This window comes from Bubalus kerabau, chromosome 16 (genome assembly GCF_029407905.1).
Source record: "Bubalus kerabau isolate K-KA32 ecotype Philippines breed swamp buffalo chromosome 16, PCC_UOA_SB_1v2, whole genome shotgun sequence".
Classification (NCBI taxonomy): Eukaryota; Metazoa; Chordata; class Mammalia; order Artiodactyla; family Bovidae; genus Bubalus; species Bubalus kerabau.
In genome coordinates this window covers 59,473,762-59,497,303 of record NC_073639.1, presented here as the reverse complement: position 1 = coordinate 59,497,303, position 23,542 = coordinate 59,473,762, and the positions used below count along the sequence as shown (strand labels likewise).

At 45.3% G+C, this 23,542-nt stretch overlaps 1 protein-coding gene across 1 annotated transcript; it reads right to left on the bottom strand.

Moving 5' to 3' along the window:
- Positions 1-1,541: 1,541 nt before the first annotated feature.
- LOC129629749 (acyl-CoA dehydrogenase family member 10-like) lies at positions 1,542-22,036 on the bottom strand. The gene is given in 14 exon segments (XM_055549956.1): positions 1,542-1,697; positions 3,302-3,474; positions 4,148-4,306; positions 5,237-5,327; positions 5,453-5,550; positions 5,553-5,589; positions 6,066-6,206; positions 9,623-10,023; positions 15,272-15,453; positions 17,761-17,829; positions 18,820-18,961; positions 20,328-20,487; positions 21,568-21,726; positions 21,974-22,036. Coding segments are annotated over 14 exon segments (2,031 nt in total).
- Between the last annotated feature and the right edge of the window lie 1,506 nt (positions 22,037-23,542).

Genomic DNA, 23,542 nt, shown 5'->3' with positions numbered 1-23,542 from the left:
CAGAACAGCCACATTGCAAAGCTGTCTGTCCCCTGACACCTGTGTGACAACAGTGTTCTGGAAGACTCCAGGTGGGGCCTCACTAGCCGTCCCAGGGACACCAGGCTCCCCAGGTCTGCTCCACTAGGTGACTTCTGTCGGGAAGTCCCTCTCTAGGGGCCATGGGTTGAGATTTGAGAAGGAGGCATCTTTACATGGTTAGGAGGCTGGGCCTGGTGTAAGAAGGACCTAGGTTCCCCAAAATCTGAGCTCAGCTCCTTGCAAGCTGAGTGACCTTGGACAAATCACTTTGCTGTGCTTCTGTTTCCATGTATTCAAAATGGAAGCAGGAATAGGACCCCTCATAGGGTTGTTCTGAGGAGGAAAAGGACAGTCATGTATGGGGGGTGTGCAACAAAGGGCGGCTGTTAGTTTACAGGAGGTTGGGCAGCTGAAGGAGAGGAATTTTGAATCTTGTAAATGATTCAGAAGAACCAGCGATCCATCATCTGTGCTCACCTGAATAGCATGATCAATCACTCGGGAAGCCATGGATGGGGCCACCATTTTAATCATGGCAATATCCAGACCTGCAGCCTACAAGGAAGAGGAGTTGTGGTAAGGAGGGCAGACCCCAGGGCGGAACCTGTGGAAGATCGATCAGTTTCACAGGGAGGAGTAGAAACAACAGCTCAGAACAGAGACCTCAGGTCCCTCCCGCTGGACTGCAAGCCTTGCCTGGTGCATGGACCCTGCACAGCACCAGCGGGGGTGGAGGGGCAGTGGGGGTGATGAGGCAGGTGACTCAGGATGCTATGTGGTGTGGGCAGCTGCCTGGTCAAGGAAAGATAAGGGGCATCTTCCCAGGCAGCATCACCAGCACACAGGCAACACAGATTGGGGACTGGCCTGAGCCTCCTTCAGGGTCATGATCAGCTCTGTATTCAAAGGGAAAGGTGAAACGAGGCCAGTCAAGACTCTGGGGGATTTAGGTTCAAGGATCTTCTCTGAATCTGGGATTTGGATCAAAGCCCCTGAGAGCCCTCATACCGCCACGAGAAAGCCAAGAAACCAGAATTTGAGCCTGGATCACCCCCTGCTACTGAGGGGTCTCAGCTAAGGGGTGGAGACCCATGGAGAGATGGAGAAAGCAAGGGTCAGCCTGGCATCATGCCTGGCACTAAAGGCACTCAGAGCCATTTAAGGGATAATGTCACATTGAAAATGAAGCTTCTCTAACTCCCTGGCTTACTCTCAGTTTGCCTGATGCCTGTAAGATCAGGTGGGGCTGTAGCTCAGGCTGGGGCCCTGTGGCCCTGCTGTCTTGAACCCATAAGGTCACTGGGTCAGTAAAACAGAAAGGTCAATCCTCTTTATTGTACCTTTTCTGTTTTTCAGAAGCTGCACAGGTAATTCCAAGGAGAAGTGAAGCAAAGTTATTTATGTCAAGGAGCCAAGCACTTTGTGGTTTGCTGAGTGGGGAGGGAAGTCAGCATCTATTAAAAGATTTCTGGGCTGGCATCCCTCACCGTGTCCTCTGGACCTGTCCTCTGTGAGGTCCCTCAGCCTCCTACCTTATTTCCCGCCACATCCATGACGTGGGCAGCTTTCAGCACCAGCAGCCGGGCCTGCTCGATCTCCACGCAGGACAGGGCAATGTCTGCCAGGACCGTGCCCTGCTCTACAAGGGGCTTCCCAAAGGCCACGCGGGACTTCGCCTGTGGACACAGGAGACAGGAGGGGAGGCATGGACGGTGCCCTGCAGAGGAGAGGGTGGAAGCACAGGGGAGGGCAGCGGGGGAAGCTAGACACTTGGTAGCTGCACAAATTATCAGCACAACCCCTTTACGCCAGCCATTCTGCCCCATCTGGGCAGGTCTGGCCTCCAAGCAGGACAGAGCTTGATCTGAGTCGCCTGTGGCCCAGGGCTACTCTGGTAACCAGGCAGCGACTGTGGGCGCCTCACACAGGCCAGGAGGGCGCCCTCTGCTGACAGCAGGGCCTGCTTCACGTCCTGAGGAACTCTCGGGAGCAAGTCTGGGTGCCAGAGCCCTCTTGTGGGCAACTGTTATTGCAACAGAGATTGAGTAGAGTGTTCAAAAGCTACAGGCAATCAGAAAAAGTGATAAGTGGTCCTTCTTCCACCTTATTTTTAAAAATTAAAAACAATTACAACACACGAATATCTCATGGCAGAAAAGAGCATACACTTTCAGACAAAATATAAACACCCAGCACCCCATTATCTAGTAAATTATACTTACTATTTGGTGCATACCCTTCTAGACTTTTTGTATATGCATATACATACATCTGCTTTTTTTTTTAAGTCATTCTCTCTGTATTACTTTATAGCCTTTTTTTTTTCACTTAGCATATGGCAAACGTATCTCTAGTTAACAAATAGATTACTACAGCATCATTTTGGAATTTCACTGCACGCCCATAGCAGGGTTATCTAACCAGACCCCAATAGCTAGCCTTATAGGTGTTTCCTAACGTAATCATGGCTGTGGTGAACCTCCTAGTATCAAATTTTTTGTAGATGCCTGATTACTCCCTTTCGACCAAGTCCAATGAGTAGCATGGCTACGTCAGTACTATAGCATCTTCTAAGATTTCTGACACATTAGGTCAGATTGATCTGCAGGATGAGGATGGAGACTATATCTAAGTCCTTAGAAGCGTTTTCTTTTAAACTGGCTGGTTTCAACTAAAAAGGATTTGAATCACAACTTTGCTCAGTAACGCGATACCCTGAACTGTTGCTATTCTTCATTAAGACTATCTTGTGAGACATCTGTTCAGTCTGAAGTTTCACTCTGAAATCACTTCAGAGTGAAACTGATTTCACTGACTTGAACCACTGTTCACAGCAATAACACTCTTGTATGGGCTTGCAACCTTCAAGGGGTCACAGAAGAATAAAGTTTTGGACGTGCTGGGGGAGGAGGACGATGCAGGGCTGGATGCTGGAACCCCGCTCTCCCTGTTGCCTGATGTTTAAAGGTGAGCTGGTGGCAGGATGGTCATCAGTGGACCATGACCCTGTGGGCCTGGAGCCTTGCCCTCTGCTGCCACAGAGCCCACAGAGCCCAGACGCCTTCTGACCCCTAGGCAGAGGGAGGCGCATTCTGCTCTGGATTTGAAACTTGAGCAAAGTAAAAGAGGCAGAGCAAACACAAGGACACAGCTTCTTGTAAAGAACATCACCTTGCTTCTTCACCTGCTAAGTCTGCTCTCAGGAAACAGGATTAGAAGTCTGAGAGGAAGACAGATGGGTTGTTCTGGTCCAGAGACAGGCACAAAAGGAAGTACTTACTCGGGCCTTCATGAGCGCCAACACCCTCTCTGAGCAGCCAATCAGCCGCATGCAGTGATGGATCCTGCCAGAACCTAGTCGGCCTAGGAGGATCTCAAAGCCCCGGCCGGGGCCCAGGATGATGTTCTCTTTGGGCACGTGCACCTGCTCGAACAGGACTTCACCGTGGCCACCTGAGAAAACCCATAGAGTACCCTTGAGCAATCTGCTTTCCTGCTTTCTCCAGATGCATTTATCTCATCTGCTGACAATATCCCTGCTCTTTTGTAGACTTCTAACTAGAACATCATTGAAGGAGGATGGAAGGCAGGAACAAGACTATTGCAGATGGAAGGTAAATTGGTCATTTAAAATGTCAAAGGAATAGTTTGGCATTCCTTTTATAAAACGTGACTCTAACTTAAACTGGAACTCCTAGTAGTCTGTGACTCTCACAGTGTAGTGACCCTAAGGAAACTCTGAAGTCAAAATGTGGACAGCATCAGCAGAGAGAAAGGGCCCCTGTGAGAGGACCTCCAGGCCAGGAGATAGGCTGTCCACACTGTGGTCTATAAGAAAAGGTCTGGAGGGCATTTCCTGCCTCCTGTTCCATCCTCTGTGGCTTCCTTACCTCCTAGAGTCCTGCTTGTCTTCTATGATTAGAAGAGAAAAAAAAAAAACAGATGAATGCCTGTCTGAAGCTTGCCTGCATGGTTGATATTCATGGATAGAACTGAAATGCAAGAGCACATGCCCTTCCAAATGTCCTCAGACTCTTACAGGTGTTACTTCTGCACTGGAGCAACTGCTGTCCAAAGCCTTTTCCCTAGATCCAGACCCACACAGAGAACAAACAGACGCACAAACCTGGTGCGTCCTCCAGCCCATACACCCTCAGAGGCCGGATGATTTTTATCCCTGGGGTATCCATGGGAACCAAGAACATGGACTGCTGCTGGTGGCGTGGGGCATGTGGGTCTGTTTTTCCCATAAACACGCAGAGCTGGCAGCGAGGATCCAGGATGCCTGCCAGGAAAGGAGAGAGACAGACCCCCATCATCTGACACCATGGCCATCAGCTCTCCTTAAACACTCAGTCCTGGCCCAGAGAAGCTGAAGTCATTGAGCAGATGGGGCCCTTTAAGATGTCATGTGATCAGATGAGGCCATGCAGCCCTTTGACCAGCAATAAGAGCAACTGGTTTCTGTCCCAGTGAGGAAGGAATCCAACATCCTAAGAACAGTTTTGTTTTGTTTTGTTTTAAAGCACAACGTTGGATTGAAAATACAATTTGAAGACAAGAGGCTGAAAACTGCTACTTTATCAGTGGCAGTCTGTTCTGCTTTGTTCCCACAGGAGGTGGAAACATGCTGGCTTTGGGCACAGGCTTCAGAGTCAGGCCAGCCTTGAACTCTGGGTGGTTCCCTACTTGTCAATAGAGGGGCTAGTACCTTGGGCAGTGACTCAAGTCACTTCTCCATCCTGGTTTCCTTCTCTGTGAAGTGGGGATAATACCACAGACCTTCTGGGGAAGGGTGGAGACTCCGTGAAGGGAGGTCCCCACAGCATGTACCGAGGGCCCTGGAGAGTTAAAGCCTAGTGAACGACAGGATTATCACCAGCCCTTCTGCTGTAGCACAGCTGACCTCACAAGAGGGGGACACCATTGAGGAAGTGACTCTAAAGGGAGACACCCACAGCAGAATGAAGAGTGGGGAGTGGAGGAGAGATTCCTGGAACTGTCACATGGGGGGTCACCTGGGGTCAGGTAGAACCTTTGGTTCTCTCAGGGTTTGCTGCCTCTTCTGGGAACAGAGACAGAATCTCCTTTGTGTTAACTGGAAATGAAGCTAGTCCCTCCCACAGTTTCTCAGACAACAGCAGGGCAGAGAAGACGTGCTTATCAGGGAAGACCCACATAAATGTGATTGAAAAATGAATTTCAGGCCAAATACCTGTGATCCACCACTTGTGACCATTGATGACGTAGAAGCCATCTTCCTCTCGGATGGAAGACTCAATGTTGGTGGCATCTGAGGAGGCGACCTGAGTGAGAGCACATTCTGATTAGAGCTGGCAAGGGTCCTGAGTTCCCTGATGGCAGAGCCCGATGGGGCTGGGTGAGGGTCTGGTGTGATGAGGAGCGCCTGTGGGTGACCCAAGGTAGGCACCTGGGGCTCAGTCATAGCGAAACAGGAACGAGCCTTTCCCTCCAGCAATGGAATCAACCAGCGGGCCTTCTGCTCCTCGGTGCCGTATCGAACCAGAGCTCCATGTTCCCCGTGTCTGGAGCACAACAGTTAAAGATCTGGAAAGGAGAAAAGGCACAAAGGCCTTATCATATTCAAAACTTCAGATTCCCCAGAAACATGGATCGGGGCTCCTTCCAAGATACATGCCCTCTGACACCCTTATGAAAGTCCTTCCTCTCCCCAAAGATGTAGAGACCCAGGACATTGTGAGTACAGCAGCTCAGAGTACCTAAGCTCAACCACAGAGCTTGTTGGGAGAGAAGGAGGAGAGTAGAGCTGGGGGACTGAGGCTCCATGGAAGCCAGCCAGGCTGTACTCACTCGAGAAGATGCCCACCCCCTGCTCCTTTCCTGCTCTGGCTCCAGCCACCTGCCTGCAGTATCTTCAACTCATAAGAAGTCTGAGTTTGCGTCAGAGCTCCTGAGTCCAGTGCCACTGCAGGGAACCCCGTCAGCCCAGGAGGATGGCTGAACTCTCTGGAGGACAAGGATTTCCTCCCATGCTGAGGAAGACGGTACGGTAAAGAAGGTACCTCGGGAGCATACAGAGACGTGCCCATGACCTCACACAAATGTGCGTACTCCACGTTGGTCAGCCCAGCTCCGTATTTCTTCTCAGGATCAGTCTCCAGGGGTAGGAAAAGGTTCCAAAGTCCTTCGGCCTTGGCTTTCTCCTGTCACAGAAAAAAAAAAAAATCAGGGATCCACATAGGGTGGTTGTCATACTATCTTGGCCCATGGAAAATAATGAGTAAGTCCAAACTACCAGGCTGGATACAACTCCACAGATATGTGGGAGGAGAACAGGAAGAGTCTGGGGACAGCCCATTCCTAACAGGTGGCAATCAGTTCACTTCGTCTGTACCCCAGATGCCCCACCTACCCCACCCCCTCACTGTTAGCATCATTACTGTCATCACGATGCAGCATAAAACTCGCCCCATAACACAGAGAATGAAGGGTCGTTCAGTGAGCCTGCAGGGAACTGGCCAGGACATCTGGCAGCAGCCTCAGCTGCTCTGCTGAGTTGCCCAAGGAGATCCCCTGATCGAGCTTTCTTCATGAGGCACAACTTTGTTCCTGGGGAAGTAACCCTGGGTTTCTGAACGTAGCTCCTGACAGGGAAACCAGAAAGTCTAGCCTGGGAGTCAGGAACCCAGGCCCTGAATCAGACTTCCTGCTTCAGGCCCTGCCCCACCACCTGTTGGGACACCTTAGGCAAGATGGTGTGCTCCCTGTGCCAGTTTCCTCATCTGTTGTATTGGGACGGTCATCACTCACCCTACCAGTCACAGCTACTGAGCAAGAGTAGGAATGGAGGTGACTGACTGACTGGAAAAAGCGTTTCCAAGTGGGATAGTTATCAGGAGCTCAGATTAGAGAAGGAGGCTCAGAAATGGACAGGAACCAAGGGAGCGTAAAGAATGGCAGCAGGACAGACGTTCTGTAGTCCAGCTGTACAGTGAGTGAATGCCAGCTATTTTCCCTCTCAAAAACATTTCACTCTTTCAGTTCCAGGTAGTGACAGAATATAGTGTGCCAGAAGCTGGAGCTGCACTAAATATTAGTGATGATGGAAATTCTTCCCACCGGGAGAGCACCACCTGGCTGAGCTTCCTATCGCACTGGGACTGCTCTCTAGGACACATACGACCAGAATCAGCACATATACTTGTTTCATGGCTGTGTTAAGCTAATTAGCTGAGACTGCAGTGACCAAGGAGAAGAAGGACAGATTAATTGGAACAAATGAAGCAGGAAAGGAAGGGAGAATAGGAAGGGAAGCAAGGGAGTTCTGAGAAGAGGAAGAATAAGGAAATGAATCATCTTGTGGGAGGGAAAAACACATAGATTTGAGCCCAGAAGATCTGGATTGAGTCCAGGTGCTATTATTTCTAGCTGTGTCCCTGGAAAACTTGATTCCTTATCTTTAAATTGAGGTTCATGATGCTTACCTCACAGGATTTGTGAGATGCAGTGTAAATGCCAAACATTCTTATTTATTGGTAGTAACGACACTGAATAAAACTCATAAGCCATAATTTCACCACTCTCCCCTCAAATCTTAGTTGTCATGATTCCCATTCAGGTATGACCACATGCAGAATGTTCTCTAAAGCAGATTTTTCATATGCATTCATTTTCGAGTCTAAAAGTGTTCACAGCATGAGTGTCTGCTTTTCCAACACTTCCGTGCATGAGACGGGTACATCTAATGGGTGAGGATTAAGTGTGCAGGTCAGTAGGTGGGGGATAGGACATTTCACAAGGTAACAATGGGAGCATAGAATGGCAAGCAGCTTTCTGATATACATTTGGCAGTATTTGTCAAAACTTAAAATGGTCTCATTCAGGAATTCCCCGGCAGTCCAGTGGGTAGGACTCGCTCACACTGCAGGGGCCCAGGTTCGATCCCTATTCAGGGAACTAAGATCCCAAAAGTCACGTGGTGCAGTTCAACAAAACCAACTATCCAAACCCAAAGCAAACAACAACTAAAAATGTTATCCTTGGACCAGAATTTTTACTTCAAAGAATTCATGCAGGGACTTCCCTGGTACCAGAGGTTAAGAATCTGCCTTCCAATGCAGGGGACACAGGTTCAATCCCTGGTGGGGGAACTAAGATCCCATGTGCTGTGGGGCAACAAAGCCGGCAGGCTGCAACTAGAGAAGCCTGAGCACTCTAAGGTCCGTGTACTCTAGAGACCATGGGCCACAACTACTGAGACTATGCGCTGCAACAAGAGGGAAAAAACGTCTCTATGCATCCCAGCTGGAGACAGTCTGTGCACCATAAAGAAGACCCAGAGCAACACATACTCTTTTCTTAAACTGACACTGTAGAAACAGTAAGTGAACACAGAAGTATGTAACAGCATTCGATACCCTTTGCTTGCACAGGATCCAAGCCCCTTCTTATTCTGGAGTGCTCTCTCACTGTAGACATTTCAGTGGCATGAAGATGTGAGCACGGGACCTACAGGTGACTGGCTGAAAATTCCCACCTCAATCTTGGAGTCCTGAGAAAGCATCCGGACACTGCCCTAGTGACAGTCATGGCCAGGCTCCCCACAGCCGGCCTTCCCTTGGCTTCTACTGTCTCCTTCAGCTGGCTCTTCAGCCTCTCTGTCCATGTTAGCAACCAGCTGCTCACTCTGCTGCTTCAGTGACCTGGAGTGACCTAGACTGAAATCCCCACAGTGTCACTCAGGCAGGGGCAGGGTAGATAAATTACGGCGCATCCCCAATGTGGTCCCAGTGCCTGGGTTCATCTCCAAGCACTGACATGGGATACATCATTAAATAACATAAAACAACTGGAAGATTCAAATGCATAACACATTTTCATTACAACAGGAATGATAATAATATGTATTATTATGTACCAGAAGAAAGGAGCCGGGAGCCTATAAATCAAATTGTTGACAGTCATTATCTCAGAGGCCCAAGAATTTTAGAGAATTCTTTCCAGGTTATGAACTCTTTCTACTCTTGCCATGTTTGAACTCTGGTTACCTTGCAATAGGTTTATAACTATGAACAAAATTCAATGCCGTTTCTTTTTAATGTAGGTGATGGTTGCATCATAGGCAGAATATGTGCTCCTGAAGACCTCAGATAACTTAAGAACTAACACAAGCCAAGACCAATCCTGAAAAAGCACAGCAGGCATTTCCATTATGCACTAAACTGATGTCACTGTGTGTCAGGAGCATAAACGTATAGTTGATGTGACGCTTTAGGTTTGATGTTATGGGTTCTTTAAAGAGAGCATCATTTAATTGATGCAATTTATATCAGTCTCAAATTTACATGATTCAGACATGCATAAAATGAGTCCATGCTCCTCAGGATTATAAGCCACAGATTCTGCATTCCTCTGCCTGGGCTGAGTATCAGGCCGGGACATGGTCACACAGAAAGAGCAATGAAGTGAAACTGAGTGATCTAGGGCTGGCTCTTTCTAGTGGTGGTGGAAAGCAGAGACCATTGAACTCAACTCTTCCATCTCTTAACTGCCCGAGAAGGAACAGATATGGCCAGTGGACGAGCTGAGGTTGGGCCGTGCTAATGAAAGGCTGCTTTACCTTGAGATCTTCGACCAGCGGGGAGGGGGTCCACCTCTCAGCTGAGACCTGGTGACGCTGTAGCTCCGGCTCAGCGGGGTACACATGTTGTTCCATAAACTCCTTCAGCCGCTGATATAGCTCCCTGACTCGGGGGGAAAGGCCTTCTGGAGAGAAGATCAGAGCTCCCTTTGAGACATGAGCTGGAGAAGAGTCTGTGGAGGTGACATAGCTCCTCATGCCTAGGGTGCTCAGCAGGGACTGTGGCCTGGACCATGAGTGGTGGCACCCCATTAATGGTTTGGTGGCCAGCATCTCCTTGAAAACCTGGAACCCCTCTTTGACTGGAAAATCCCATGCCAGGTTACACATAAATTCAGTCAGCTTTCCAGTTTGTTTCATAGTCGGCGAGCTTGCTTGCCCTAAGCAGAGGCAAAGAAAACCAGTGAGAACCACCCCCTCAAACAACCCTTAAGAGTACTAATGTATAACAGTATTGTTCCATTAGTGGCTACTACCACTGCTGAGCACTTGACATGTATCAGACTTGGTGCTAAGTGCCTGACATGCGTTATTATAGCTCACTGAATTCCTGGAGCTACACACGAGTGTTTTAATCCCCACTTTACAGACAAGGATCCGGGTCATAGGGAGGAGATGGGTCCAAGCTTACATTCCATGGGCTGGGAGCCAGAAGTTGGACTCAGTTGGCCTGCTTCCTGCTCTTTATCTCTTCTTTTCCTAAATAAACTAATCAGGAATTCCCCAAAGCACTTCTGCTGTCATACTGGGCTACAGGGAGCCCTGCCATGATGTTGCTAACAGTGTCACAGGGGATTGGATTAATGGCTAGTTTCTGGGCACCGTTTTGTCTAGATCAACACATTTATCATCATCACATAACTCACTCTAGACATGATCTGTTTTCTTTTTTTTTAATCTTTAAAAAATATATATTTATTTATTTGGCTGTCCCAGGTCTTAGTTGTGGCATGGAGGATTTTCCATCTTCGGTGTGGCAGGGTGGATCTTTTATCATGGAATGTGGGATTTGTAGTTGTTGCATGTGAGCTTTCAGTTGCCATATACGGGATCTAGTTTCCTAACCAGTGATGGAACAAGGACCCCCTTGACTGGGAGAGTGGGGTCTTGGACAGTGGACCACCAGGGAATTCCCATGCTCTGTTTTCTTTATTTAACACATGCATCAAGCCTTTTTAAAATGATTTTTGAAAAAAACCTAAGGTATAGTGGACATACATCCTCTTTGTAAAGTATACAATTCTGTGAGTTTAGTCAGGCAGCCACCACTGCCCTCAAGAAATGGCATATTTATTTCTATCATCCCCAAAGTTACATGGTGTCCCTTTGTAATCAAATCTTTCTCCTTTCCTCTGGGGGACAACACAGATCTATCCCTGTAGTTTATCTTTTCTTGAATGCCACATAAATACATACTTTCTACTCTAGAGTTGCCTGGTTCATAGTCAAGCTGTTCAGTCGATGTAACCTCTCTAAGCTGCCACCGATTCATCAGTACTATTAGCGTACTGACACCTATACTCCCTGTGAAGGCCGTACGAAGTCCATATTATAACAGCCAAACACAGCACTGGCACAGAAGGCTTCCCAGTGAATTGTGGCTGTTATTACTGTGGCTGTCGTTGTTGTCAAATGACAATTACTATCACTATTAATAGACAACATATCAGGTCCATGGCGCTAAGCCAAGCCCTCACCCCTCATCTAGAGAAAAATGTTTCCCAGAAGCTTGAAGTCAAGGATAGAGAGACTGGTCTCCTTCTCTGGAGTGAACTGCACACTCAGAGTACTCAGTCACCTGTCCTTTGGAGAATCCAGCAGGGCTGGGTTTTTTTTTTTTTTATTGTAACGAGTAATCTTTAAGAACCACTTTACTTATTTAATTTGCTTGTTTATGGCTGTGCTGGGTCTTCGTTGCTCTGTGTGGGCTTTCTCTACTTGTGGCAAGCAGGGGCTGCTCTTTGTTGCAGTGCCGGGGCTTCTCATTGCGGTGGCTACTCATTGCAGACCTTGGGCTCCAGGCACTCGGGCTTAGTAGCTGAGGTTCTTGGGCTCTAGAGCACAGGCTCAGTAGCTGTGGCACATGAGCTCAGTTGCTCCGAGGCACATGGGATCTTCCTGGACAGGGATCAAACCTGTGGCCCCTTCATTTGCAGGTGGATTCTTAACCATTGGACCACCAGGGAAGTCCCTATGAAAGGTTTTAACTCAAAGTAAAATCAACCCTTTAGAACTAGAGTTCAATTTTGGGAATTACAAGAAGTCCAAAGTAGTAAATGAGACCATAAGGTAATAATCAAGACAAATCATAAGACAACTGACTTGGTCCCTTTAAAAATTCATTTAAAACAAAAGAGGGGGTACTGTTCTAGGTTCCTTTATCAGATCCTGACTTAAAAAAAAACAAACCAAAAACAAACCCACCTCACTTATAAAAGATATAAGGAGGAAAATGAGGAAATCTGAATATGGACTGGGTCTTAGATATTGGGGAAAACGATGCGTTTTCTTGGGTGTGAAATGGTACTGTGAAATGTTCTTATTATTAGGAAGGCATACTGAAACACTTAAAAGTCAAGTGTCAGGGTCTGTACCACTTTGTTAATCATGCAAATAGATAGATGCAGAAAGAGAAAGATAAACAGACATGGCAAAAGTCAATCATTGTTAAAATCAGTCATGGGCATATAGTTATTCACAGCACTAGTGAATGTTTCTGTAAGTTTGAAAATTATCCTAAGAAATCAAATACTAAAGCCACCAGGAGCTGAACCTTTGTGGAAAGGGCCCCTCAGGTTAATATCCTACGTGGATGTAGGATGTCCCTCCGCCCCCCATGCACACACCCCCCTGGCGCTGTGCGCACTCCCTTCTCGTGGGAAGCAGGTGCAGCTGTCCCTGTGTCTCTGCAGTTGGCCACTGGTTCTGAGCAAGTCTGCCAAGCACTAATGCCCTTCCTCCCCAAAGCAGCCTGCCCTCTGGGATGAGAAAAGGGAATTATGCTCTCTGCAGGTCCTTGTGCAGAGAGGAAAGGAAAGGTTCTTTGTGATAACGAGATTGGACCTAAAGCATCTTTGTCAAAAGTCCCCTTGATTAGATCATTTTGTGTGCCTAAAAAAATTTAAATGTGTTCTCTTGAACAAATGATACATTCACATGCCTTGAAATTACAGTGACAAAAGGGGGTGTGGGAAAGGCTCTCCCACCCCTTTGCTCAGCCACTCAGATCATTTCCCCAAAGGCAACCAACACGACCAGTCTTAGGTGTCCTTTCAGAGATTTTTTTCACTTCAGCAAACAAACATTTATATTTATTCAAATTTTAAGTATACTCATTTTACACAGATGGCAGATTAGCTATATATAGCCAATGCCCTGCCCAGCAGCTGGGCTCCTGACGTAACTCTAGAAATTGCAGGATTCTTGAAAAGGAAGATCTCATGCCCCTTTAGCTGGATCAGTGAATGTGAAATCTGAGGAAGCTGCTTTATGCTGTCAGGCTGAAAACACAGCCTGGGAGGCTGGTCCTGAGTCACAAAAAATGACACCATATTTCTACTTTGTCTCTGTCACACTAATAGGTCACTGTAAAAAGCACTTTAAAACTAAAAGGCAAAGGATCCACTCAGCACGTGGGAGTCCTCCTTAAACTGTTCTCTTTCCATTGCAGGATGTGATGTCACACTGCCCATTGCTTCATGTGACAGGCTTTATCTGCATTCACAGCACTGGGACAGCTGCCATCTCCTTTGCTTTTCACATCAGTGCTGTGAGGGGGGCAGGCAGGGCTTTTTTACATAACCTCTACTCTTGAGAAAACTATGACAAAATAATGGGGCTTGCCCAAGGTCACCCCACAAATCAGCACCTGACTTCTTGTCCAGGGCTCTTTCCATCCTGAAATAATGGATCAAAATAGGCAACATCTGTTGTCTTTGCCTACTGGCCATTTTACTAGTAACTAGGGCTCCTAGACAGAGGATGAGATGGCTGGATGGCATCACCGACTCGATGGACATGAGTTTGGGTGAACTCCAGGAGTTGGTGATGGACAGGGAGGCCTGGCGTGCTGCGATTCATGGGGTCGCAAAGAGTCGGACACGACTGAGTGACTGAACTGAACTGAACTGAGGGCTCCTAGATAAAATACAGAATACTCAGTTAAATTTGAATTTCAGATAAATAATAATAAAAGTTTTATTGTAAATATTTTCCATTGAGACCACCAAACAGAGGCAACACTGACAGAGTTTGTAACTCTGGTCAACAGGTTAAAATATGGGAGGATGATATGGGTCTGGATGTACTTGGAAGGTGTGGAGAACCCCCTCAACTGGGGCTGGAAGTTGGCAAGCCTGCTTTGTGGTAGCAAAGGGTCTCAAATTTTGAGTTTTGAGGATTCAGATCATGTGTCTATGGAGTGAAAGGATTTAGGTAAGTTGGTAGAAGTATGTCAGGAAGCTGATGTACACTGAACACATACTGCAGCCCTTAATATGATCCTACAGAAAACAAAGGTGTTTTGGTTAAAAGCAGAGAAAGAAGAAAATACAGCTTAGCTGACAGATTCTTTTCGACCACAGTTAGGAATGCATGGGCTTCCCAGGTCGTTCAGTGGTAAAGAATCCTGAATGCAGAAGACACAGGGGACACAGGCTCAATCCCTGGGGTCAGGAAGATCCCCTGGAGAAGGAAATGGCAACCCACTCCAGTACTCTTGCCTGAAAAATCCCATGGACAGAGGAGCCTGGCGGGCTACAGTCCATGTGGTTGCAAGGAGTCAGACACGACTGAGCAGTTACCCATAGCCACTGGAATGCAAACTGGTCAAGAGTTAGAAAATCTTGAACTCTGCAGGGCAGAAGTACAATTTTTTGGCTCACGATAAAGATTCAACATGCAAAAGTATAGGGACAATTGTGATGTTGATTATAAATTATGTGTATTAGTGGGGGATTTCCTTGCGGTTCAGTGGTTAGGACTCCAGGCTTCCACTGCAGGGGATATGGGTTCAATCCCTGGTCAGCGAACTAAGATTCTCTATGCTACTCGATGCAGCCAAAAACAAACAAACCTACAAATCGTGTCCATTTGTCAAAATTCATAAAATGATACACTTCAATAAATCTGATTTTTTAAAAAAGAAAGCAAAAAGCCTGATGATAACAAATGCTCACAAGAATGAGCAGGAACTCAAATTGAGATACAAAGAAAAGAAAAGAAAAAAGTAGAAGCAAATTATATAAACAAATATTTGGCACAATGGCGTTTTAAAAATCTATCCCTGTTAAAAAGAATATTTATGGGAAGGGGCAGAAAACGAAGAAAGTAGGTATCTTAACTACCTTTGGGCAGTATCAGAAAAAAAGAAAGGTTTAAATGATAAAGTGAGATAAAAATTGCAGGGAGGAGAGATTCTGTAGTTCATGAAGGTATTTATCCCTGGACAAAATGTCTAGGTAAGCAACACCTCCACAAAATGAAACGGGCTTTCCAAGTAGGAAACTAACAAGCCCACCTCACAATTAGCAAAGGCTGATGCGTTAAGACCTTGATACCATCCAAATCCAGAAAGCAGAGGACCAGTGAGGAAACATCAGCACAGAAGACAAGGGGCCCCGCGCTCACCATGTTTCCCACAGTCTTCCAGGCCCGCAGCCTTGAGGTCCACACTGTGAATCTTGCATAAGACTCTGCTCATGGCAATATAGATGGCCCACCTCTGGCGGGGCTCCAAGCCTGGCGGAGAGGGGTCTTTGTTGATGAGGCCTGGGCAGTATTCCATCGGATAGAAGGGGTTGCCGACGATGCTGGGAGGGACACAAGCAGGGTGTTTCAGTGGCCTGTGATGTGGCAGGCCGTTATTCAGGGCACTGCTCTGTCCTGTGTGTAAGCTCTGAATGCTGGGTGGGAGTACTGGAAACTTCCTTTTTCTTCTGCATATAAGCAGAGGTTAGAAGTATTCCCTCTCCAAACCAATCCACACACACACACACACACATCCCTGTTTACACTCCCTTGCCAACATGCCTCTCTTCTCTTTGGTCCACTTGTAGAAGGTATCAGAATGGGATTAAATGTGATAATATAGGAAAGCAGCTGTTGAGAGGGGGTCAGAGTCACACAGAACCAGGCTTAAGTCCCACCTCTGCCTTTCCTAGCAATGTGATCCTGAGGAACATAGTAAACCTCTCTGAGCTTGTTTTTCTTAATCTTCAAGGGGAAGTTATAAGAATTAAGGGAGACAATTTATATATGGAGTGTCTGGAATGTGTCTGGCTCCAGTGAAGATTCTATAAGTATCCCTTCCCGTTAGATATAATTTCATCATTATTCAGTGGTTTGAATGGCATACAAAATGTCGTTAATCCATCTCTTCATCATTCCTAGAAATCAGCTTAGTACTCTAAAAAGTTGTTTTGAAAATTCTACCATTAGGACTGTTTATCGTGACTTGAACATGGATAAGATATTAAGTTATACAATTCTTTTTAATTATCTTAAGTGTAATACTGCTATGAAAGAAAATATCTTTATTTTTAGGAGATGTATGCTGCCTCCAGCTTACTTCTAAAGGTCCAATCTTATTTATATACATTTATTAAAAAGATACTTATTGGGACCTCCTTGATGGTCCAGTGATTAAAAGTCCACGTTCCTAATGCAGGGGGCACAGGTCTGATCCCTGGTCAGGGAACTAAGATCCCACATGCCATACACCACAGCAAAAAAAATTAAATATATATAAAAACAAAAACAAAAATATATATGTATATATATGCATACATATATATATTTGTTTACAAAATAATCCTTTATAATTATTTAACAAAATTATTAAATGTTATAAGACAATATTATCTTATAAAATTATATTGTTATATAATTATTACTATTTCTATAATATTTTATATATATAAAATACACTTACATACATACATACACATATATAGAAAGCAAATATGGCAAAATGTTAACAATGTTTCCATCTAGCTGAAGTGTAAGTGGGTGCTTATTATGCTATTTTTTTCTTCTTTCAACTACACTGTAAGTTTTGCATTTTTCATAATTTAAAAATTGAGAAAAAAGACACAGACTTAAAAAGCATATTACAGGGACTTCCCTGGTGGTGCAGTGGTTAAGAATCTGCCTGCCAATGAAGGGGACATGGGTTCGATCCCTGGTCCTGGAAGATGCCACATGCCATGGGGCAGTCAAGCCCGTGTACCAGAACTACTGAAGCTTACATGCTCTGGGGCCTGAGAGACCCAACTACTGAAGCCCGCTCCCTAGACCCTGTGGTCCACAACAAGAGAAGATATCGCAGTGAGAAGCCTGTGTACCGCAACTAGAGAGCAGCTCCTGCTCTCTGCAACTAAAGAAAGACCGCGTGCAGCAATGAAGATCCTGCGCAGCCAAAAATTAATCAATAAAATTATTTTTAAAAGCATATTACAAAGCAACTTTAGAAGTTTAGAAAGCCACAATAAAAAAAAAAAAACAAAACAAAGAAAAACAAACAACATGCAACTTGATGGAAATATATTTCTAGAATTTTTTTTAAATTTTATTTTATTTTTAAACTTTACAATATTGTATTGGTTCTGCCATATATCGAAATGAATCGGCCACAGGCATACACGTGTTCCCCATCCTGAACCCTCCTCCCTCCTCCCTCCCCATACCATCCCTCTGGGTCGTCCCAGTGCACCAGCCCCAAGCATCCAGTATCGTGCATCGAACCTGGACTGGCAACTCGTTTCATATATGATATTATATATATTTCAATGCCATTCTCCCAAATTATCTCATCCTCTCCCTCTCCCACAGAGTCCAAAAGACTGTTCTATACATCAGTGTCTCTTTTGCTGTCTCGTATACAGGGTTATTGTTACCATCTTTCTAAATTCCATATATATGCGTTAGTATACTGTATTGGTGTCTAGAATGTTTAAAAAAAAAAGATGTTTTCTACCAAACAGGAGGTTCCTATAAAATCTCTTTTCTATCCAAATTTTATTTTTCTTTACTCTAGAAAACTGAAATTAGAGTTATTATATGGGCTTTTCTCTTCTGTACCTTGAGTATACAACATAAAAAGTAAATCTGGACATTACCTTGACTCTTCACCGAGGTGAAGAACTTTGGGCATATGGGCTCCAGCATTTACAAGGGCTTCCATCATCCTGCCAAGAAAAATGAATGAACTTCTGTGTGAAGTGATGAAATTTTCTTGAAATTATTTTTCTGATTTAAAAATTAATAAATGCATAAATTAAAATGGAACTCTTAAAAAAAATTCAATTGACCAAAGAAGGCAAGGAGAACAAAAAAATGAGACAAACAAAAAATGGTTCATTTACAGACCTAAGTCAAACATACTGATAATTACATTAAATTTAATAGAGTAAACATTCTGATTAAAAGATGAAAATTGTCCTACCAGATAGAAACACAAGACCTAATAGGTACTGTTTATAAGAGACATTCTTTAGGGACTTGCCTAGTGGTCCAGTGGTTAAGAATCTGCCTGCCAACTCAAGGGACAGGGGTTCCATCCCTGGTCCAAGAACTAAGATCTCACATGCCTCAGAGTAATTAGACCCGCACCCCAGAACTACGGAAGCTCACGTGCCGTAGATAGAGCTCATGCTCTGCAACAGAAGAAGCCACTGCAATGAAGAGCCCGTGCGCCACAATGAAGACCCAGTACAGCCAAAAATATAAAATAAGTAAATAAACTGCATAAAAAATACCTATGTGTGTGTATATATACACTGAATAACTGAATGACTTTGCTGTACACCAAAAACTAACACAAGTAAATCAACTATACTTCAGTTTTTTTTAAAAAGTAGAGGTATTCACATAATGAATCCCCCAGTTTCAATAACTGTCAATTAAAGGCCATGCTTCTTTGGGCTAAAGCTCCACTAACAGAATTCCAAGAATTTCTAGCCTCCTAGTGGTTTAGACAGAGAAAAGAGAAAAAACAATCTCCTGAATAAAATTAGGTGACATGTTCTTATCTAAAATAATTTTGGAAAGTCATATTTGTAATTTTAAATGTCTCAAGGCACTTTGATGGGGCACTGACTTGCCAGCCCAGGTGTGGGGCTGTGGAGGCTGGAGACAGAGAGCACACCCCACCCCACACACACACCCTGAGAATTTACCCGAACTCCCTCTCTACTGCATGCACAGATGGAAGAAGTGTCCCGGGGGGTTTCTTCCTCAGAACCAGCTGATGGTTAGCCAGCTTGACATAGTAGGTGGGATTTGACTGCCCGTGATCAAACTGAAGGAATTCCAATGGGCCTGTAAGTTTGAAAGGAAGGAAAACTCAAACCAGCTCTGGAGGACAGATGTGGACAGAGATTCTTTCTTTCTAAGGAGTATTGTACATGGACACAGAGCATCCTGATTTGGAATGCACTGTAAGGAAAGCATCTCCTCCCTGGGTACCAGACATGACTGCATCCCAGGCATACCCCCCACCCCAGCTTCGGTCCAGAATGTCACGCTGCAGTGTGGCAAAGGCCACTGGATTTACACCACAACAATTTTCACTTTCACAGGTATCCAATTTTGTCCGTCTTGCCAACTCCTGCACTGTACAGAAAAGCTTTATAGTTCTGTTTATCAACCACAAGCGCAGTCATGGCAACCCATCTTGCTAACTGGAATGCTTTAAGCCAAGGATGAAAAGTGCCCTTGTGTGTCCCTCACCCCATACTCAGCCACACCACACCTGACACTGGTGTGACAGCTGAAAGGAGCTATGCAGAGGCCTACAGCTCAAACCACAGCAGCTTTGGGGAGATGTGATTTCCTGCCACAAAGATTAAACTCTGAGGCTCCCTTGCAGAAACAGCCTAATTAACCCTAGTCTTAGAATGATATGAACTCTACACACAGATTTGTTTCACTTGGTCAAAGGAGCAGGAAATGGGAGTTTGTCTGAATTGGCTCAGCTCAGTTCAGTTCAGTTGCTCAGTTGTGTCCGACTCTTTGCGACCCTATAGACTGCAGCACGCCAGGCCTCCCTGTCCATCACCAACTCCCGGAGTTTACCCAAACTCTGGTCTGATTCAAAATGGTCCCTCAGCTCTGTAGAGGCTCTAGGAACAATCTGATCACTAGAAAATATCCTCACATGAAGCTACATGCAAAGAAAGAGAACTTTCAAGGATCAAACAGGAGGCCAAATTTTATGCCCAGGTAGAAGTTTCTTCAAAAGCTCATGAATCACCTGTTTTTCTGAGGGTGGAATGTGAAAAATGAGAGAGCAACCTATGAAGAGATGGAGACACATGTTCTCATTTAAACTCCTGCAACTTTTAAGTCACCTTCACAAAATAAGCTGTCATGTCAAAAATATCAGAAAGACCCAAACTCCCTAGGTACATACTGCAAGTTCTTCTCCCCCAGGACAGCTGTTTGCAGGTGACTGCTGCCATGCCACAGTCTCACGTGGAACAAGGGCCAAGTACGCTCTGGGGACCCGTAGCAAAGGAGGTCAGTGCTTCTTCCCAAGCAAAACAGAGCAGCACCCGGGTCTGCAGGGCCCAATGGCTATTTTCTTCACCACGTGGCATCTTTATCTCCAGCATATTCCACCAGGATAGAATGTGAGAGCCAGGCTGAAAGCCTAGCCTCTACCAAAATGCAGAGACTTAACTACCTGTGACTTGGGGCCCCAGTAAGTCTTTGAGGTCCTTCTCCAAGGAGTCTTTGGGAATATCCATCATCTTTCTCACAAGGCGAATGTTTGGAACAGCCATTCTCAATGGAAATCCTAAAAGAGTTTCCGATTCCTTTACTGCAGACTCTGGGTCATCGACCTGGTTTCAAAGAGAATACTGAGCATGGATCCCCAGACAACCCTGACCTCTCCTCTTGCCTTTTCTCTAAGAGGGTACTTTTTTAGAGAGAAATATTTTTTAATAGCCTGAGCAAAGACTTGGGAGCCAGAAAGTCAGCTGATGAGAAAGCCTCAGAATGAGTTTCCTCCTTCCATTTACTACCTAACCACGTTAATCTTTCTTATCTGCTGGGAAGAGTGACGGTTAAATGTCCATGATACTCCCTTTTGCCAGGAGGACAGAATATTGTACTGTAGTGTCCACTGTGTCCCTATGGACCAGTTAATAATGAAAACCCAAATGTAGAAAGCTGGATGGAGACCGCTTCTCACATGGTTTCTCCTGCTTCAAAGCACTGGGGTGGTCCGGGTGCTGGTAGCTTCTGGGTCCCCACCCGAAACAGCATCACCAGATCAACCTGTCACCTGAACCATCTTAAGTCTGCCATTCACCTCCCTGTGTGACTTTTTCTTGACTGCCTTCTTAGTATGTGTGTGTCTTACTTCTTATTGAAAATACAAGTGACTAATCACCTAAATTTCCGAATTAAAAGGTAAAAAGACTGTGGCAGCAAGGACAAAAACCACCAGAGGCAACTCTGACTCTTGAGTGTAAGAGGACTGCACAGAAATGCTTACACTAGGACTCCCTGGTGGTACGATGGGTAAGAATCTGCCTGCCAATACAGGGGACACAGGTTCGATCCCTGGTCTGGGAGGATTCCACATGCCTTAGAGCAACTAAGCTGGTGCAGCACAACTACTGAGCTTGTGTTCTAGAGCCGGGGAGCCACAAATACTGAGCCCACATGCTGTAGCTACCAAAGCCTGCGTGCCTAGAGCCCACGCTCCACAACAGGATCAGAAGCCCCTGCATGGCAATGAAGATTAGCCCCTTCTCACGGCAACTAGAGAAAGTCCACATACAGCAACAAAGACTCAGCACAGCCAAAAATAAAATAAATAAATTTTTGTAAAAAGAAATACTTACACAATTGTCTGAAGCATACTTACACTAGTGCCTGAAGCACAAAGGGGTTCAAAAAACAGTGACCATTACCTTAATGGTGTGAATACCAAGGCCGACAGCTGCTTTTAGATTTGGTCCAAGATCATCAAGAAAGATGGACTCAGAAGGCTGCCAGCCGAGCTGCTCCAAGTACAGCTTATACATCCTGGGATCTGGCTTGCAGACACCTTCCAGGCAGGATTCTACGACCTGAGGGAGGGGCAGGAAGGAGAGATAAATGTCCCTAAAAGTGGTGTTCCCGGGTATACCCTGGTATGTTTTTTTGAAAAGAAGAGCAGAAAAAAGACAGTGGAGGTTTGTTATAACAAATAAGAGTGTCATGATATAAAATGATGTTGCTTTTTTAACTGGAGTGATTTGGAAATACTGGGATGCAACCTGAGGGAAGACTCAGAAAACCAAAGTTCTTGTTCAGACATGGTGAGTGACCTTGTACCAGCACTGAGGCCATGAGGGACTGCAGGTTCGTCTTCAGGAAACTGGAAACACTGATAGCCATCTTACCTATCCTCAGACAGTAAAGCGTCTGCCTACAATGCAGGAGACCCGGGTTCTATCCCTGGGTCGGGAAGATCCCCAGCAGAAGGAAATGGCAACCCGCTCCAGTATTCTTGCCTGGAAAATCCCATGGACGGAGAAGCCTGGTTGTCTACTGTCCATGGGGTCGCGAAGAGTCAGACACAACTGAGTGACTTCACTTAAGCGACTTAAGATCCATCTTAACAGTAGCTGGGAAACTTAGTGCAACTGGAATGCGTTCCAAAACTAGGTATTGTGGTTGCACAGGACAAAAGAAAAGCTGCACATTTCAGATTTAGGGAAAGTATTCTACGGTTTTCTCAAAAAGAAAGCAGTGTTTACTGTTATAAAAGAAGACTTTAATGTCCATATTTCAGAAGTGAAAAACAAACAGCTATACTCAACCTAGACAGATAAATTCCACAGAAGGGCTGACACCAAAGAGATCCTCAATGGCAGAAACATGGTTCCTTTCTTTTTTAAAGAACTTTTTTAAAAAGACTTTTTTGATGTGGACCATTTGGGTCATGGTGGAGAGACCTGACAGAATGTGGTCCACTGGAGAAGGGAATGGCAAACCACTTCAGTATTCTTGCCTTGAGAACCCCATGAACAGTATGAAAAGGCAAAATGATAGGATACTGAAAGAGAAACTCCCCAGGTCAGTAGGTGCCCAATATGCTACTGGAGATCAGTGGAGAAATAACTCCAGAAAGAATGAAGGGATGGAGCCAAAGCAAAAACAATACCCAGCTGTGGATGTGACTGGTGATAGAAGCAAGGTCCGATATTGCATAGGAAGCAATATGGCATAGGAACCTGGAATGTCAGGTCCATGAATCAAGGCAAATTGGAAGTGGTCAAACAAGAGATGGCAAGAGTGAATGTCGACATTCTAGGAATCAGTGAACTGAAATGGACTGGAATGGGTGAATTTAACTCAGATGACCATTATATCTACTACTGCAGGCAAGAATCCCTCAGAAGAAATGGAGTAGCCATCATGGTCAACAAAAGAGTCCAAAATGCAGTACTTGGATGCAATCTCAAAAACGACAGAATGATCTCTGTTCGTTTCCAAGGCAAACCATTCAATATCATAGTAATCCAAGTCTATGCCCCAACCAGTAACACTGAAGAAGCTGAAGTTGAATGGTTCTATGAAGACGTACAAGACCTTTTAGAACTAACACCCAAAAAAGATGTCCTTTTCATTATAGGGGACTGGAATGCAAAAGTAGGAAGTCAAGAAACACCTGGAGTACCAGGCAAATTTGGCCTTGGAATACGGAATGAAGCAGGGCAAAGAGTAATAGAGTTTTGCCAAGAAAGTGCACTGGTCATAACAAACACCCTCTTCCAACAACACAAGAGAAGACTCTACACATGGACATCACCAGATGGTCAACACCGAAATCAGATTGACTATATTCTTTGCAGCCAAAGATGGAGAAACTCTATACAGTCAGCAAAAACAAGACCAGGA